The sequence below is a fragment of the Scleropages formosus genome, chromosome 3, assembly GCF_900964775.1.
Source record: "Scleropages formosus chromosome 3, fSclFor1.1, whole genome shotgun sequence".
Taxonomy (NCBI): Eukaryota; Metazoa; Chordata; class Actinopteri; order Osteoglossiformes; family Osteoglossidae; genus Scleropages; species Scleropages formosus.
In genome coordinates, this window is record NC_041808.1 from 23866059 (window position 1) to 23882073 (window position 16015).

General features: G+C 40.9%; 1 protein-coding gene across 1 annotated transcript in view; it reads left to right on the top strand.

Annotated features, from left to right (window-relative positions):
- Positions 1 to 16015, top strand: part of LOC108936702 (mineralocorticoid receptor-like) — a 56631-nt gene that overhangs the window by 33025 nt on the left and 7591 nt on the right. Inside the window, exons 3-6 of the mRNA XM_018756218.1 lie at positions 1958 to 2091; positions 9394 to 9510; positions 10880 to 11194; positions 12479 to 12623. Coding sequence (XP_018611734.1) covers positions 1958 to 2091; positions 9394 to 9510; positions 10880 to 11194; positions 12479 to 12623 — 711 coding nt within the window. The remainder of the gene's footprint in view (positions 1 to 1957; positions 2092 to 9393; positions 9511 to 10879; positions 11195 to 12478; positions 12624 to 16015) is intronic.

The window sequence follows — 16015 nt, forward strand, 5'->3', positions numbered from 1 at the left end:
TCCTCGATAGGGGTGGTGTCTCTGCTACTCAAGAGTTGTACAGGGTGAGAGGCACTGGGCAGGTGTGGGGATACAAGTCCCCAGCTGATTGCTGTACAGTTGGAGTTTGTCCCAGCTTACAACAGGGTCGCCTCAATGCAACTTAAGGTCGCAGAGAGGAAAACTTGTGTGTGCTTACACACCAAACAGCAGTTCAGAGTATTCAAGCATTCTATGTGGGGGCCAGAAGGTGATGTGTCTGATTTTTGCGGATGATGATGTCCTTTTGGCACCATCACATGGATGCCTCCAGCATGCGCTGGAATGGTTTGCAGCTGAATGTGAAGCGGTTGGTCTGAGGATCAGCACCTCCATGTGAGTCCATGGTTCTCACGGAAAAGGATGGCATGCCCCCCTTCAGGTAAGGAGAGGGAATTTGCCCCAGGTGGAGGAGTTTTAAGTATCTTGGGGTCTTACGCACGAGTTGGGAAGAAGGAAGCATGAGATCGGCTGCAGACTGGGATCAGCGGCAACAATAATGCAAAGCTCTTTTACCGGTCAGTCTACATCCCTACCCTCACCTATGAGCATGAACTCTGGGTAATGACCAAAAGTAAGATCACGGATACAAGCGGCTGAAGTGAGTTTTCGCCGCAGGGTGGTGGGACTCTCCATGACGGTGAGGAGTTCGGCCATCCAGGTGGAACTTAGACTAGAGCTGCTAGCGGGACTTGAACCCCAGACCCACCAGAGAGCAGGACCCAGCCAAACCCACTGCACCACCACACCCCCCTCTTGTAACCAGTGAAGGATAAGTGGCTCCTGTTTACAAGTTTTCAGGGTCTCACCTTAAGCAGGGCCTTTGTGAAAATGATGTCTGAAGTGTAGCAAGTGGTAGGGAACAAACTAGGTTTGCTTGAGACTTTCATGTCTGCAGCCATGTCTCCTCTCAATGTAATACATAAATTGTACTTTCACTTAAGATGTACGTCACTTTGGACAAGCGTCTGCTAAATGAATGTAAATGTAGGTATTCCAGTGTTCATTTAGTTTCTGCTGAGTCAGCAAAATTGTTTCGAGGCACGGGGTGTTACTACATGAGGGAAATGCCTCACTGTTGTTGTTCTCCATTTTTCAGTATTTCTTTAAATACTCCCATGTCGAAGTACCAAAAGGTTTTAGTGTATTGATCTTCATTATTTTATGTTATTGCCTTGAAACCCATGCATGTGTTGGCACAGTAAGTCAACTCCATTTATTCATTTAGCAGACACTTTCTTCAAAGCAACTTACATCTCCAAGAAGAATGCAAAGGAGAGGGAGAGATCTGAATGCGTGATTCTTGAGTGTGGTCAAGTTTGTCAAATACAATATAAACCAGAACATTACACAAGTAGCTGGGTTTTTAATAACACGTACACATTTTCCACCAAAGAAATTTCCTGCCAAAGGCAAACTTTTAATCAAATTTTTTGAATTTATGAATTTTCTATGAAGAGTTCTTGCCACCATTGACACATTGAAAACTGTGAAGTAAGAAAGTGTGAAATGAATCCTATACATATTACTCATGAACATGCATTGATGTGTTCAGCTATTCTGTTAATGTCAAAGTGGATGCTATATTTTCAAGTCTGGTGAAGCAATTCTTTTGCAAAACTCTTACACATTTGAGGCAAATCAAAGTAGTTCAGTAAAGATTTTTGATTTGCAAAGACTTCTTAAAAATGACATTTATTTAGCTTGTTTTTCTGCAAAGTGACTTGGAATGTTAAGGTATTGACAAGTATTTATCCCTTCATATATAGCAGGATAATTTTATTAGATTGATTTGGGCTAAGTATCTTGCTCAACAGTACTACAGCTTGAGGTGGGATTTGAATCTGCAATCTTTAAGTTCAAAGGCAGCAGCACTAACCACTGCACTACCAGCTGTTTCATACTGTGTTTAAAAAAATCTGTTATGCTTGATTTGCAGCTCACTGCGAACACAGTCATCTGGCACATCTGCGACCAAAGTGTGCCTGGTGTGCGGGGACGAGGCGTCCGGCTGTCACTACGGGGTCATCACCTGCGGCAGCTGTAAGGTCTTCTTCAAGCGAGCCATTGAGGGTACGTTTACTAAGCTTCAGGCATATTTTTTCCATCGTTATGTTCTTTTCCTTCTCTCTCACATACGAACAGAACACATGAACAATACACAAGTGTTCAATTATCAGTTAACCAGGGAGCAGTGGTGTTTGTTTCCATAGCAATGCTAATCCCGTAATATATTGCCCTTTAAACAGGGTTAGAAGTTGATAATTTTGGAAGTACATGTTTTTTTTCATGACTTCATGTTTTTATTCTGAAGTCATTGCACTGGGATTTACACATTGATCTACAGATGAATATATTACAAAACACACCCCTGCCTTTTTGTATTGCTGAATTCAAAGAGTAATCCTTAATTTCATGGAAATGGATAAATCTCCGGTAATAACTACTTTGGTCTGTCTTTCTAAAGATATAAAATTGGGCGTATTTATAGGACAATGAACCACTTAGATAATAGACCATGGTACAATAAGAAGTAAATAACTCGAAGGGTTTCCTCTGAGCTCTTGTCTTGGTATGATTGTCATTGATGCCACCAGATCTGTTATTTTTTATTCTTACATTATGTCTGTACAACTTCTGAAATGATGACACCTGAGGCTCACATATTTATGTACCTAGCTGTTGAATGGTTTTAGTAAAGGTATCTTTCACTGCTTTTTTGAATTTACTTCCTAATTGCATATTCTGGTTCAGTATATTCATGCTGTTATATTTTTATTACGTTCAAACGCTTCCATGTTTACAATAAACTGACAGAAACCTGCTATGCGTTTCAGTCCTTTAAAATTAATGTTATAAGTTGTGTGCCTTTACAACTTGATTTAAAAATAGTATTCCTACATTAAATGTGTGAAATGTATATTAAAACGCCACACACCATCTTCACTGTACAGCTGCTTCTCTGAGCACACAGTTTTTGAGGTTTTTCCCAGGTTGTTTGGCTCAGTCTTCTTGTGGAAACGTGTGTGGCTGTGTTCTTCATGAACAACAAGGACTCATGTCAGATGGCCATAACAGTTCACAAGCTTTTCAGAATGGCCTTTTAAAGGGAATTTTGTTTGGACATCCAGTTTTGCCCTTACGAAACTGTATAAAGTTTGTATAAAGTTTTATTAATGGTTTCAATGTGTTAATTTTCCTCATTTCTCTATGCAGTGGTACTGGAGAGAGCTGAGGATGACTCATCATGAATGAAATCTTTGCCTTTATATTGAACTAAGCAAACAAAGTTATACATTTTTACTTATGTCTTATGTAGCTAACACTCTTAAGTACATACAGGTGTGTCCTTCTTTGATTTTTTCCTTTAATGTTGTGTATTGATATCAAAAAGCAAAGTCATCACCTTGGGGGTGGAAAAAAGATGGCAGATAGGTGTATCAGTCATGGCAAAGTGGCACTTTTTAAAAATAAGGGGCAGATGAAAGAAATGCACAACAAAAAGTGAGCACCCCCCCTCACTATCTGTACATGACATTTGAATGTATTCACTTGTGTGATGCCTTACTACAAAAAGCTATATTAGTTAAAGCTATAAAAAAACTTGGAACTGAAAGGCAAGGGAGGAAAAAAAAAAAATCCTGGATGTTCAAGTGCCAATGGCTGCCCACCCCTCAGCGCATTCAAGATAGAAAAAGACTTTTAAGCCAATTTAAATAGCTGTTTAACATTACTCAAATCACTAGATCCTAATTGATGAGTTGAAGTCCAGGTTCACATATGCCAGTCTTGTGCGCTGTAGCACGCCATCATCAGCCTTGTTCATTAGAGACCTTAATGGTTTAAATCTCACTCGAGAGCAAAATGTGGATGTTTGACGAACATTTAAATGAGCACTGTATGAAGAGGCTCAAAATAATGGTTTCCAGCCTGCCCCCAGGTCTACAGACAACAGTGCAGCAGTTTAAAAAATCTTGAGTAAAATGTTAAAAGATTTATACATCAGTTTATACATTACGTAACCAACTAGTGGTTTTCTTGACAGTATGGCTGTGTTTCAGGAGTTGGAGGGTAAGAGATGGCTGAGCAGTGGTCCCTGGTTCTCAACACATGCAGTTGTTGTGTGCGTGTGCGCGAGAGAAAGAGATGGGGTGCTGCGCCTTATGCCGCTCCCTATACCTACCGGGAAATACATATTCAGTGCAAGCAAAACAAAACTTGGTTACGTTTTGACTCCTCTTTTATCCAGGGAAACATGGGCACCACTAGCTGTTGGTCCAAATACTGAATTAGTCACTCTAGTTTGCTTTAATGCCAGTTATGTCACATAGTATAGTAATAATTGAAATTTTTCTTTGAGGCAACTTAGAATGTACTAGGAGTAATTTCACCATTTGTACAACGGGATCATTTTTACTGCGTCAATTGTAAGTTTCTTGATCCAGGGTGTTACAGCAGGAAGTGGGATTTGAATCCAGACCTTTTGAGTCCAATCACTATAACTTACTGTACCGTCTGCTGCTCCAGAATCTATCTATTTTCACATTTTATGATGAAGCTCTTAATGGTATAGTGAAAACTATCCCTGTGTTCAGCATATACACATCAGGAGATCTATACATGGAATTAAAACGTTCTATTGTCTACGGCTAGTGGTTCTTTATTTTTTTTCAATGTTTAGAATGAGTTTTGGTGCCATCTTGCCCCTGACAGAAAGCAGGCCGAGTGTTTCCACTTGCAATTGCATTTGCTTAACCCCTGACTGCCATTACAGGGCAATGCACAGCACTTCCCTACTGGAGCCTATTTATATTCTGCAGGTTGTACAGTAACAGTGATTTGTGCTGCCGGCTGGTTACCTCGACTAACCTCGGCACAGCAGCTGCGAGCTCTGGGGGGGCAGCGAGAGAGAGAGAGAGAGCGAGCGAGCGAGAGACCGTGCTGCTTTTCAAGGAGATGAGTCAGCAGAGCCATCCATTGCACAGGGGAGATGTCAGGAGATGTCTGGATCCCCTGGGCAAGTTGCTCTGACACGAACAGGGCCACCAATGGGGAAGTAATGCAGTCATCCCTGTGTCACTACCAGATTAAACTACATATAGAGTTCAGCAAATAAAAATGGTAAACTTTTTACTTATGCTAAAGTTTACTGGTTATTTTAAACAAAAATAAGAATCTATATAATCTTCTGTGTGTTCAGCCCCACAGTGGGCCGTGATAATGAGTTTCTTACCAGATTGAACTGCTGCTCCATTGTGCTAAACTGATATAATCATGTGTAGTGCATGGAACCTCAGCTTATTAGAGCAGGTGTTGATCATTTCCAGTAGTTAATATTGTTATAAGTGGGTTGCTACAGTTTTCTTCACTTTTGTTCATGCTCATTAAAATAGTTTTTTTGATCTCTAATTGGCTTTGTCAATTAAAACAGAAGTTAATGTGTGGCATGTGTCACTGTTATGTTGCAGGCCCATTTCTCCCTAATTTCATGACCATCTCATGACAGCAGTTTCTGCAGAGCAGAGGATGCTTTGTGCCCTTTTCCACTGAAAGTCTTCTGTGTCCTTCTGCCTGTGATATTTTTTATTATCTGTCATCTTTGGTGATGACTTTGTTCAATGATATTAATGCAAAATGTTAAAAGAAAAAAACTATAAGGAGGATGTTTTTGTGTAGAACCAAATAGACACAAAATGTCATTTGCTCTACATTTTTCTTTAGTTGTATGTTTTTATTCTTGTGAATACAGAAAATCAAAGAAGCTAACATGAAAACTGTAGTAGCCGGCATGATTTTCTGTATTTTTATTGTTTTATGTTACCTTTTACGGCACAGGCACGCATTAATCTGGAATTTTCAGTTGGGTTGTTAAATATGTTGTGACACGACTAATGCAGTGTTTAAGTTGCCAAAACTCTTGTCTGATGGGGGGAAACCAGTCCCAGGTGCAGGCCGCTGGTTGGGAAAAGACATGTCAGCCGACATGAAACACGGGTATGATCCGCAGATGATTCACATCTGATACATTTGGGCAAAACTGAAGCACACACTACCCAAAATGTGTATACATATAATTAAGAAAGAGTGGCAGGTTTTGACAGTGAGAAAGATGGTTATGAGCCCTTGCATGGTGTTCAGGCTTCCAGGGTAGAGGTGAAGGCAAAAAGGAAAAGGTTGAGAAGAATGCAGGTCCAACACAGGTTCAGTATAAGGAGATGTACTGGTGGCTTACTGTAGTCAGTTTTAGAGGAATCTAGCTGCAGGACTGGAAACACTGGGTGTGCCTAATGCACACTCATACAGTGGTTCAAGGGAGGTGCCCTGCTGGAGAGAAACCATAGGAGGGGGACCTTGTGTTGAATGCCGACTGAAGTGAAGCTGTGATAGTTCCACCATGTCCTGCCACCTTCCAGTGGGAAAGAATGTACGAATCTCAGAAGTATGTGCTCATGCTGTTTTGCTGACATAATACAATAAATTCATACACAAATAAATGCAAACAAGCAGAATGTTCTGTTTGTGACATTGAGAGTCACTGCTGATCATAGAGGCATCAATGAGCCATTTTAACTCTGCTTGGTTACTAAATACTGTATACTCTGGAGGCCAAAAAGTAAAGGTTGTCAAAATTTATTATTGTCAAGGTTTTGAAACCTACTGATGTTTTTTTTGTACCTTGTAATATTAACAGTATCAGCTTATCTGTCAAAATCATTGTGATAAGATTATAGTATCTAAATCCAAAAAGAACCTGGGTTGAGATGATACACATTTACATTTCTGCAGTTACTGTATGTGTGTATGTGTGCTTCGTGTTAGAGCTTTATATTTAACCAGCCAACCAATGTCTACAACTGCTTGTTCCAAGCGGGGTCACGGCGAGCCAGAGCCTACCCAGCAACACGGCGCAAGGATGAAGGGGGAGGGGAGAGATCCAGCATACGATGCCAGTCTGCTGCAAGGCACCCCAAGCAGGACTCAAATCCCAGACCCACAACACAGCAGGCACACGCCAAACCTGCTGCGACCCCTGCTTAAAATTTAAAATATTACAATTACGCAGTAGAGTAAAGGAAAAGACGGGCATAAATGTAAAACTATCTCAAACTATGGTACCGGAAGGACATTTATGATTTTAATAAAAGTGATTAAAGCTGTGCGTGTAGCTTAGCCATTAGTGTGGTGAACTCTAAACCAGGAGCTTGAGACTGTCCATGTAACACCTAACCATAGGTAGCACAGATGCTCTGTCTGTGATTTTCTTTATTTTTGGGGGGAGGGGACTTTGTAATAAGTCGTTTTGTATTATACAGGGCACAGAAGATGCATCAGTACTGCATGAGTACTGATGTGGGGCTGCCACCCACCAGTCAAAGCATTCGTGTTCAAATCCCACCTCCTGCAATAGCTTCTTTGATATGGACCTGTATGCTGAACTGATGCAGTAAAAACTACAGTGCTGTATTAATATGTAAATCAGTGAAAGTAGTAGTGTACAAACCTTACACCACAAATCCCCTTGGGACAAGGCTGAATAAAGGTTAATGATATTGAGTAATAATACTGTGTTACTTTGTAATTTCACAGATATCTTGGCAAAGAAGGTTCATCTGTTCAGCTGACTCTGGTTACAGTGGGGGGACAGGAAGGAGAAAAAATAGATTAATTCAAAGGAGTTTCACAGCTCGTGCCATTTCTTCTACCGTGGCCTGTATTGATGGGTGGGGCTCATCCAGAAGGCAGGATCACGGGAAAGGAAACTGTTCCCTGTAGGAGGATCCTCTGGTTATCTGAACGGACCGATTGCGGTGCTGGGCATCGTCGCATTTCCTGTTGCTGTTTAATGTTTTTTTTTCAGAGCAAGGGGGAAAATGGCTGTGTGTGTGTGTGTGTTGGGGGGGTGCTTATGTAATGGTCATGTGACGGTGCCAAAAATAGTGGCCAGGCTACAGCTGCCGTGTCTCCTCCTGTGGTCGTGTCCCTCCTGGCACCCGAACAGGGACAGCTGACAGAAAATTCACTGCGCAGTAACTGCGGGACCAAGAGCCACTGAACACTGGTGTTGAGTTGAGCTGCTTTCGCACAGATACAGCCCACAGTTACTCATCCAGGGTGTCTTTTCTTTTCATTGTTCAAATTAAATCTTTTGCTTAAGGTGACAAGAAGTTCCCGACCAGGGTCTTAAGCTGAGAATGCCCTGATGATGGGCCAGTTAGAGCCACCAGTACAACTTTGCCAGCTGTATAGATGGCTGAATCAGTGTAACTTAACACCAAGTCTCTTTGAAGAAAAGAATTACAATAAATTTAAATTATGATTAATACATTACTTAATGCCTATAAATACAGTACTATCCATTCTTATATTGCAATATATTGCACTATATCTCAATGGCAGAATCAGATTACAAATGATAAACCAAAAACAAATGACGTGTCTTAACACAAATTTGTGAGATTTAAACAAATTAATTTGTAAAGATATGAAATGTAGTCAAAACTGTGGTTTAAGGCTACGGATGAAGTGTTGAAGCGGCTTAAAGTACCTAAAATAATGGAAGTTGCTAAATGGATAAATGTAAGAGTGTGGTACTTTTCCACTATGCCACCTACTACCCTGTTTTTCTGGTGGAACAGATGTAAGTAGGTGGGCAACTGGTAGCATAGGGGTTAGAGCGAAGTTCAATTCCCACCTCTGGCTATAGTACTCCTAAGCAAGGTACTTACCCTAAATTGCTCCAGTAAAAATTACCCTGCCGTTTAAATGGTATACAATTGTAAGTGCTTTAACACTGTAAGCTGCTTAGGAAAAAAGTGACGGCTAAATGAATATAGTTATTACTGTCCAAGGCAGCTCACAACACGAAGGTACTTTAAATGATCTGCTGTATTCTGGTATTTCAGGGTAGGGACTGTAATCAAAGGTGCAAGAGTCGGAGCAGGGATGTAAACCCTGGACCTTTAAAATGCAAGACAGAAACTGAGCCACTTCACAGCCTGCTGGCCTGATAACCAATATTATACATTTATCTGACACTTTTGTTCGAAATGATTTGCAGTATTAAACTCGCACACATTTTCTGAACCGCTTGTCCCATACGGGGTCGTGGGATGGCCAGTAGTAGTGTAGTGCTTAGAGCTACTGCCTTTGGACCCAAAGGTTGCAGGGTTGATTCCCACTTCTGGTTGTAATACGAGGTACTTAAGCGTATTTACCCTGTATAAATGAATAAATAGTTCTAAGTATCGTCACACTAAGCTGCTTTAGAAAAAAGTGTCAGCTAAATGATTTAATGTAAATAAAACCCCAGTACCACTGTGTGCTGCCTTGAGACCACGTCTTCGCTGATGACTTTTCCTTCTGCTCTCCCTCAAGGCCAACACAACTACCTGTGTGCTGGACGCAATGACTGCATCATTGACAAGATCCGCAGGAAGAACTGCCCAGCATGCCGAGTGCGCAAGTGTCTGCAGGCTGGCATGAACCTGGGAGGTGCGTGGTAACCTTGTCGTCAGTCGTCACTCGCTGCTACTCAGCTCAGCCGGTCACCTCTGGCTTTCCATTCATAGTTGTCCACTGTTGCTGTGTGTCCCCCTGTGGCTTCGGTGTAATTGGAGTAAACGTGGGACAGGCCGATTCTCATCATAAGCTGCAGTCTCTGAAAAATACTTCATCTGGCAGGGTAATCTCATAATGGTCTCAAAAGTGCCTCCCAGTTTTTTTTTTTTTTTTTAATTTAACAGAAGCATGGCTGATGTTAAAGAAACTGACTTGGTGTACAAGGATGAGTTATCCTTCAGGGTATCAGCAAAAAAGTTTTTAAACAATGAGGCTGGTGTTGCAAATGGAAAAGAAGCATTTTTCTTTGTTTGCCTACAGCACTGTTGAGTTTTTTAGGTCAGTGGTCACTTTACACAGTGGAAACACATGCAGGTATAAAAACAGGAGAAAGTCATTGCCAGCTTGTATTGACGAATGCATTTTTGCACAGTTTCATCTGTCTGGTGACCTCTTGGGCCTCCTGTTCCGCTGCCATGAGCTGTATATGCATCGTTGTCAGCCCTGTTAGATGTTCCCCAAACTCTTGCCAGACTTTGATACTGAACTCCACTTCTCACCCTCTGGGGCTGGTCCTCCAATCCCTGAAATTTTTCCCTGAAAATTTCCCTGAGAACACAGAACAAAACAATCATTACTGTAATGTGAGCAATTAGCAACACGGAAACATAATTTTCATTTTACTAAAAAAGATTAACATGCCTTTTTATGCTGATAAAAATACTATCTGCTGTCTTCATAAAAATATATATATTCAGATGTGTAGAATGTAAGACGGGCTTTTTTAAAAATGCTTCCCAGACATAACGCTGTGGTCGTCTCCAGGGAAACGGGTTTGATAATGATGCTTAATGCATGTCCGATTTGCTCTGCGTCATGCTGTGACCGCAAGCGCTTTCCACTCTCGCTCAACACATGTAGTTCAAGGCTCAATATTCTAATTTTCGGCAAAAAACGATCTGTTGTTGTGTAAATTGCACTCAAGACAGTGTCCTGGTGTAAAACAGACCTTGAGAACAGCACACTTTTGAGTTCCATGTTCACACTTGCCCTCGCCAGCCTACCACTTCTTAACCATTAGGCATCAGCAGAAAACTGTTTTTGCCCAATTTATTATTGCAAAAGAATGTTTATTGAATGTAGAATGTTTATTCTACATTGTTATTTTATTTTTTCTTTGTTAATTTGCAGCCTCATGCCAGTTCAAAAAGTACAGTGTGTACAGTTTCATCTTTTTCAAATGGTGAAACAGTCACTTTTGTTGGAGTGTAATTTCTTATGTTGCCATGATTTGTGACTGCAGCACGGAAGTCTAAGAAATTAGGCAAGCTGAAAGGTGTGGCTGAGCCTCCTCTGCCGAGCCCTAAGGAGGGCAACACGTGCCTGGACTCAGAGAAGGAGCTGTCTGTGAGCACCGCCCTGGTGGCCCATGTGCCGGGGATGATGCCCTACCTGTCACCCTCCATGTGCAGTGTGCTTGAGCTCATTGAGCCGGAGGTTGTGTATGCGGGCTATGACAACACCCAGCCAGACACAACTGACCACCTGCTTTCAAGTCTCAACCAGCTTGCCGGGAAGCAGATGATCAGGGTCGTCAAGTGGGCCAAAGTACTACCAGGTCAGGCCCGCCATCCTTTTCCCTTACGGGTTGGACATGGGGTTAGTGTGACCACAGTACACACTTCTGCAGCGATAAGTCAAGGCTGTGCCTTTTAATAAGCTAAATAAGCAGCTCACGTCGAGAAAGTGTGTATTAGGACTGTAATATGACTGTCCCTGACCTCAAGGTTATTATACCTTATTCCAGATATTGCTCTCAAGTACTGGTTTACATTCACTCTCAGATGTTTTAATCTACATTTCTGCGTAGTCATTCAGCAGAACGTTTTCACCAAATTGATGTACAATGATTAAAAACTAGTATTTAGCTGACACTGCTGGATATTCCTTTATGAATTATAATTGTGGGGTAAAGCTTTATAACTCGCACAGTGCTGGATATTCCTTTATGAATTATAATTGTAGGGTAAAGCCTTATAACTCACACTTCATATACATTTTAAATATATTTCATGTATCAATTGGTAACCTTGACTGCGCTATTAAAGGGTTTTCATAATTTGTAAACACGTTTATTAAGGTTATGTTGTTTCTGAAGTCCATACGTTCATAATTATGCTGAATGAACAGCTCTGAGTGATATTATTTTACAAGATATCACAAAGAAATCTTTGACCGTAAGTTAATGTCGAATAACTAATTCCTAGTACTAGCTTACAGAATGTCAAGACCGTAATTTTGTGGCAGGTATTATCTTTTATTATGTTTAATATGCTGTATTGCAACTATTTGATACTTTGAGAGTGTCTGATTACTCTGTCTAGATATATAAATAGACAGCTGGGCAGGCGGCCTGCCAGAATGTCTCCCTGACTTTGAAGGCATCAGCTCCTCAAGCAACATCTTTAGTCTCCTCATTTTTCATATTGTAACAGGTTTTGTAAGCCATGTTTTCATGTCTAGTATGTAAAAAAAAAAAAAAAAAAAACTTTTAGTGTACATTATGGAGAGAGCGCGTACTACATGGTTTTTATGGAGATATAATTTTATATTTGAATTAATAGCACCCTTTCTAGTGCTTCCTTAAAGCACTTTATAAGTGCATTGTGTAGTTACTTTTTAAATTATGGTACCTTTGGGTTTTCACTAAAAAATAACTATTTTGTGCATGTTACTGGCTATTGTACAACTCCTTTAGCTGTACTGTGGGAAAGAAATCTTATGAGGAGGAACCGAGTTGTTATTTTAGCTGATCATGTTTTCAGTGACCCCCCATGCTGTTTGAAAATGGCAGAGGCTGTATTGTGTTACCTGCCAACTCCCTCCTTGCGTGTCCTCACAGGATTCCGGAACTTGCCAATTGAGGACCAAATCACCCTTATTCAGTACTCCTGGATGTGCCTCTCCTCGTTCGCTCTGAGCTGGAGGTCCTACAAACACACCAATGGCCAGATGCTGTATTTCGCACCAGACCTTGTCTTCAACGAGTAAGTCAAGATACATTGAGTCTCTGTGTTCTGATCATCAATCTTCCCACATCATTGGCTGTTTATTTACCTATATTTATCATTATTCCAGTAGTAAGACACATGGCCACAGGTGGAACTGTACCACAGGTATACCTTGCAGGGCTCAGTGTTTAATTTCTCCTCTAGAGACGTGAATCTGCACATTCCAAAGCACACTTCCTGGCCTACGGCCTGTTTTGCCTCCTTGCACAAAGGCTCTCACACCCAGAGAAAGTTGCTTGAAAGTCAACACTGACTTTCTTGGCAGAGGACAACCAGCTATTGTCTAAAATGGAGAACATGATACATGATAATTTTTCCTTATCATATTCTAGGCTTTGGATCATCACAGTGCTCACAGACTCAGGGGCTACTAAGATCAGGACTAAATGTAAGGGGTTTTCATGACTGCGGGAGACCGAAGGCCAAAAAAATCGTATCACTGTCTTCAAAGAGTATCTCCAGTAGTTGCTGCAACTTCTTAAACTATTTAATTAGAACAAGCATGTAAACTCACTTTTTAGAGGAATTTCAGTCAGGGTGTCATTTGGACAGCTGGCATCCGCTCAGACTGGAGCGGAAAGACGAGCTGTGACAGGTGTATTGTGAAAATGCAGTCTATTTGATCATATTTCTTGTGTAAATTTGGCTGTAATCTGCAGTTTATATTTTGTGCGCTTTGTTTATGAGAAATTAAGGGATGCAGAATTCCTTGGAGTTTTCATATGAAACTATGTTAGGTGTCCTCAGATGAACTGGCATCTAGTCCTGGTTGTCCTTGTCTTTCACCGGGTATAATTATAGACTATTGTTATTATAATTATCGACTATAGACATCTGGCCTAAGACATAGTTATTGAACTGATAATGGCAACTTTAATGCACCTGGTAATCCGCTGTGATGTACGCTATGACCTCTAGAAATGGCTTTAGTCAGCTGAACTTGGTGGATACAGATACACAGTCGTCACTTGCCTTTTTATCCTCGGAAATGAGTGCTTCCTGTTTGCAGGGGAAAACATGCCATTTTCTCTGATCATAGTAAGCTTAAGTTTAGCTCTTTGGGCTCGTGGCAGGCAAAACCGTTGGAGCCAAAGAAGTATAAAACAATCATTTTTTTTATTAATCTAATTTGGTATAGAACGAAACCGCGTTACGATACTACGGTGACAGCCTGTAATAGTTTTAAAACGTTGTAGGCAGTTACAGTGATGACAAAAAAGTGACCAGAGAAACTTTAAGCAATGAGCTGTATTTGCCAATTGGTCACATGTAAAATTGATTGAGTAACTGAACTGGAATGAATGTGTTCATAAAAATTTCAACCTCTGTTGTGTGCTTTTTTTAACTCCCACCCAAGAGAAATGGCTCGCGCCATTGCTCCTAACTCTGAAGCAAGTTTGCAAAGAACCGTTTCCGCATATGCACGTAAAACGTTTGCACTGCAGAGCCCCTCCTTCAGTGATGATTCCCTACCCGTGCTACGCATTTATATTAGTTATAATATCACGGGAATGGCATTCGGTGTTGATCAATTGCCCAGAAATTCTGACAAAAGCATTGCCACAGCATAAAATATTACTTGAACACATGTGATACTGCACACTAGGTTCAGTAATATACAATGGCTATTTTTGTGGCTATGTATTACTACATGTCAGTCAGAGATACAGAGTTCACTGGGTTCGTGGCTTTTAAAAATACAGCGATAGAAAAATGGGGCTACTTGAAAACCGTCCCTCAAACACGTTCACGTTCTGTAAAACAAAACTGGGTCATCTTTGACAAGGTGATAGCATTTAGGAATGAGGAAACTGTCAAATGTGAGCATGTTGTGCTATGTGAAAGGACATGACTCAACTCATACTGGCCCCTGTAGGTGACCTGTGGAACTTCATAAAGTGATCTTATTAAAGTGCGTTCCATAAAGTGGTACGACATGCACGCTGACGATAAGCTGAAAGAAGTGGTAAATCCACCAAAAAGCAGTGAAATGTCATTTAATTTCTCTAAAGAGAGATTTTACTTATCCTTCTAGGTGCCAGCAATTGACTGTGCATATTCTGTTACATTACATGTGTTAATTTAGCTGATGCTTTGTTCCCAAGTAACTGACAATGTTAAACTAACTGCATCTATTCACCCATTTATACACTGGGTGATAGCACCGGAACAATTTAGGATACATACCTTGCTCAAGCATACTGCAGCACTAGGTGGGATTTGAACCAGCAATCTTCAAATGAAAGGCAGCAGCTGTAACCACTAGTGCCCCATTTTCAAATGGTATCTGTGACCTTAAGAAAGCACTGAGCACTGGATGAATCCCTTGGCTCCTGCTACGTCAGTGCTTGGCACAATGATGTCATTCACGTGTTGAATCCCAAACTGAGCCACACTGACCGTGGTAGCGATACCAGCCCTTAGAATGTGCTTGACTGCGTTGCCTTTCAACACGTGGTTTCCCTACTGAATGGGATACGTTGTGAACCTGTGTTATGAAAAGATACACATTGAGAATCTGTGTTGTGAAATCCTCTTATGAAAAGATACACGTCAGAGTTGACTGTAGGTTCCCAGAATCAGTTTCTTTTCTGAAGCAAAAACATAAGACGCATAAGTACAATTATAGAATGTCAGAGAAACGGCAATATTTAGAGCTTGGAAATAGTATTCGTTGACCTTCTTCAGTACTTTGGTATATGATTCCATGATTTAATCAAAGATTCACAAGAACTGTGAAATAAATGTGAGAATGTGTTAACGTTGCTGTGGTTCCTTTTCATTCCATTAGATCAATTTGACAGCCCTTTGTAAAAAATGCAGTCCCACCATGTCAGATTGTGTAAGGGCATGTTTTAAATGGAACGAATCAGTCTTCTTGCAAGATGGTAGTACGGAGGGTTTTTTGTAAAACCATCAAGCCTTGTCTGCAGCAGCAGGAAGCCAGTTTCTTTGCCAGAGACTGCTGAGCTGCTATCACTCTGGCATGAATTGCAGCACCGTCTGCACGTCTGAGGATATGGCACTTCCTTATAACATAAGGACCTCTTTTTGTAGTCATTATTCTAGCTTTTCCATGGCAACCAAGAGCCTGTGTGACAGAACAGGGGGACACTTGACAGAGGAGCAGAGTGAAATCCACAGCCCTCTGCCTCCAGGAGCGGCTACAGAGAAACAAATATACCGTTACCATTAAAACTATTAAAACTTGGCCTCTATTTCAATAAAATGTGATTGTTTTAAGCAGTACAAATTTTTACAGTTCTTTTCAAACCTTCAACTCAAAATTAACATGTTAGCAAAATGTTGACATAGTCCATACACCAAAAAAAAAGTACACCAGCAAATAGCTCAATTCAAAATTCACA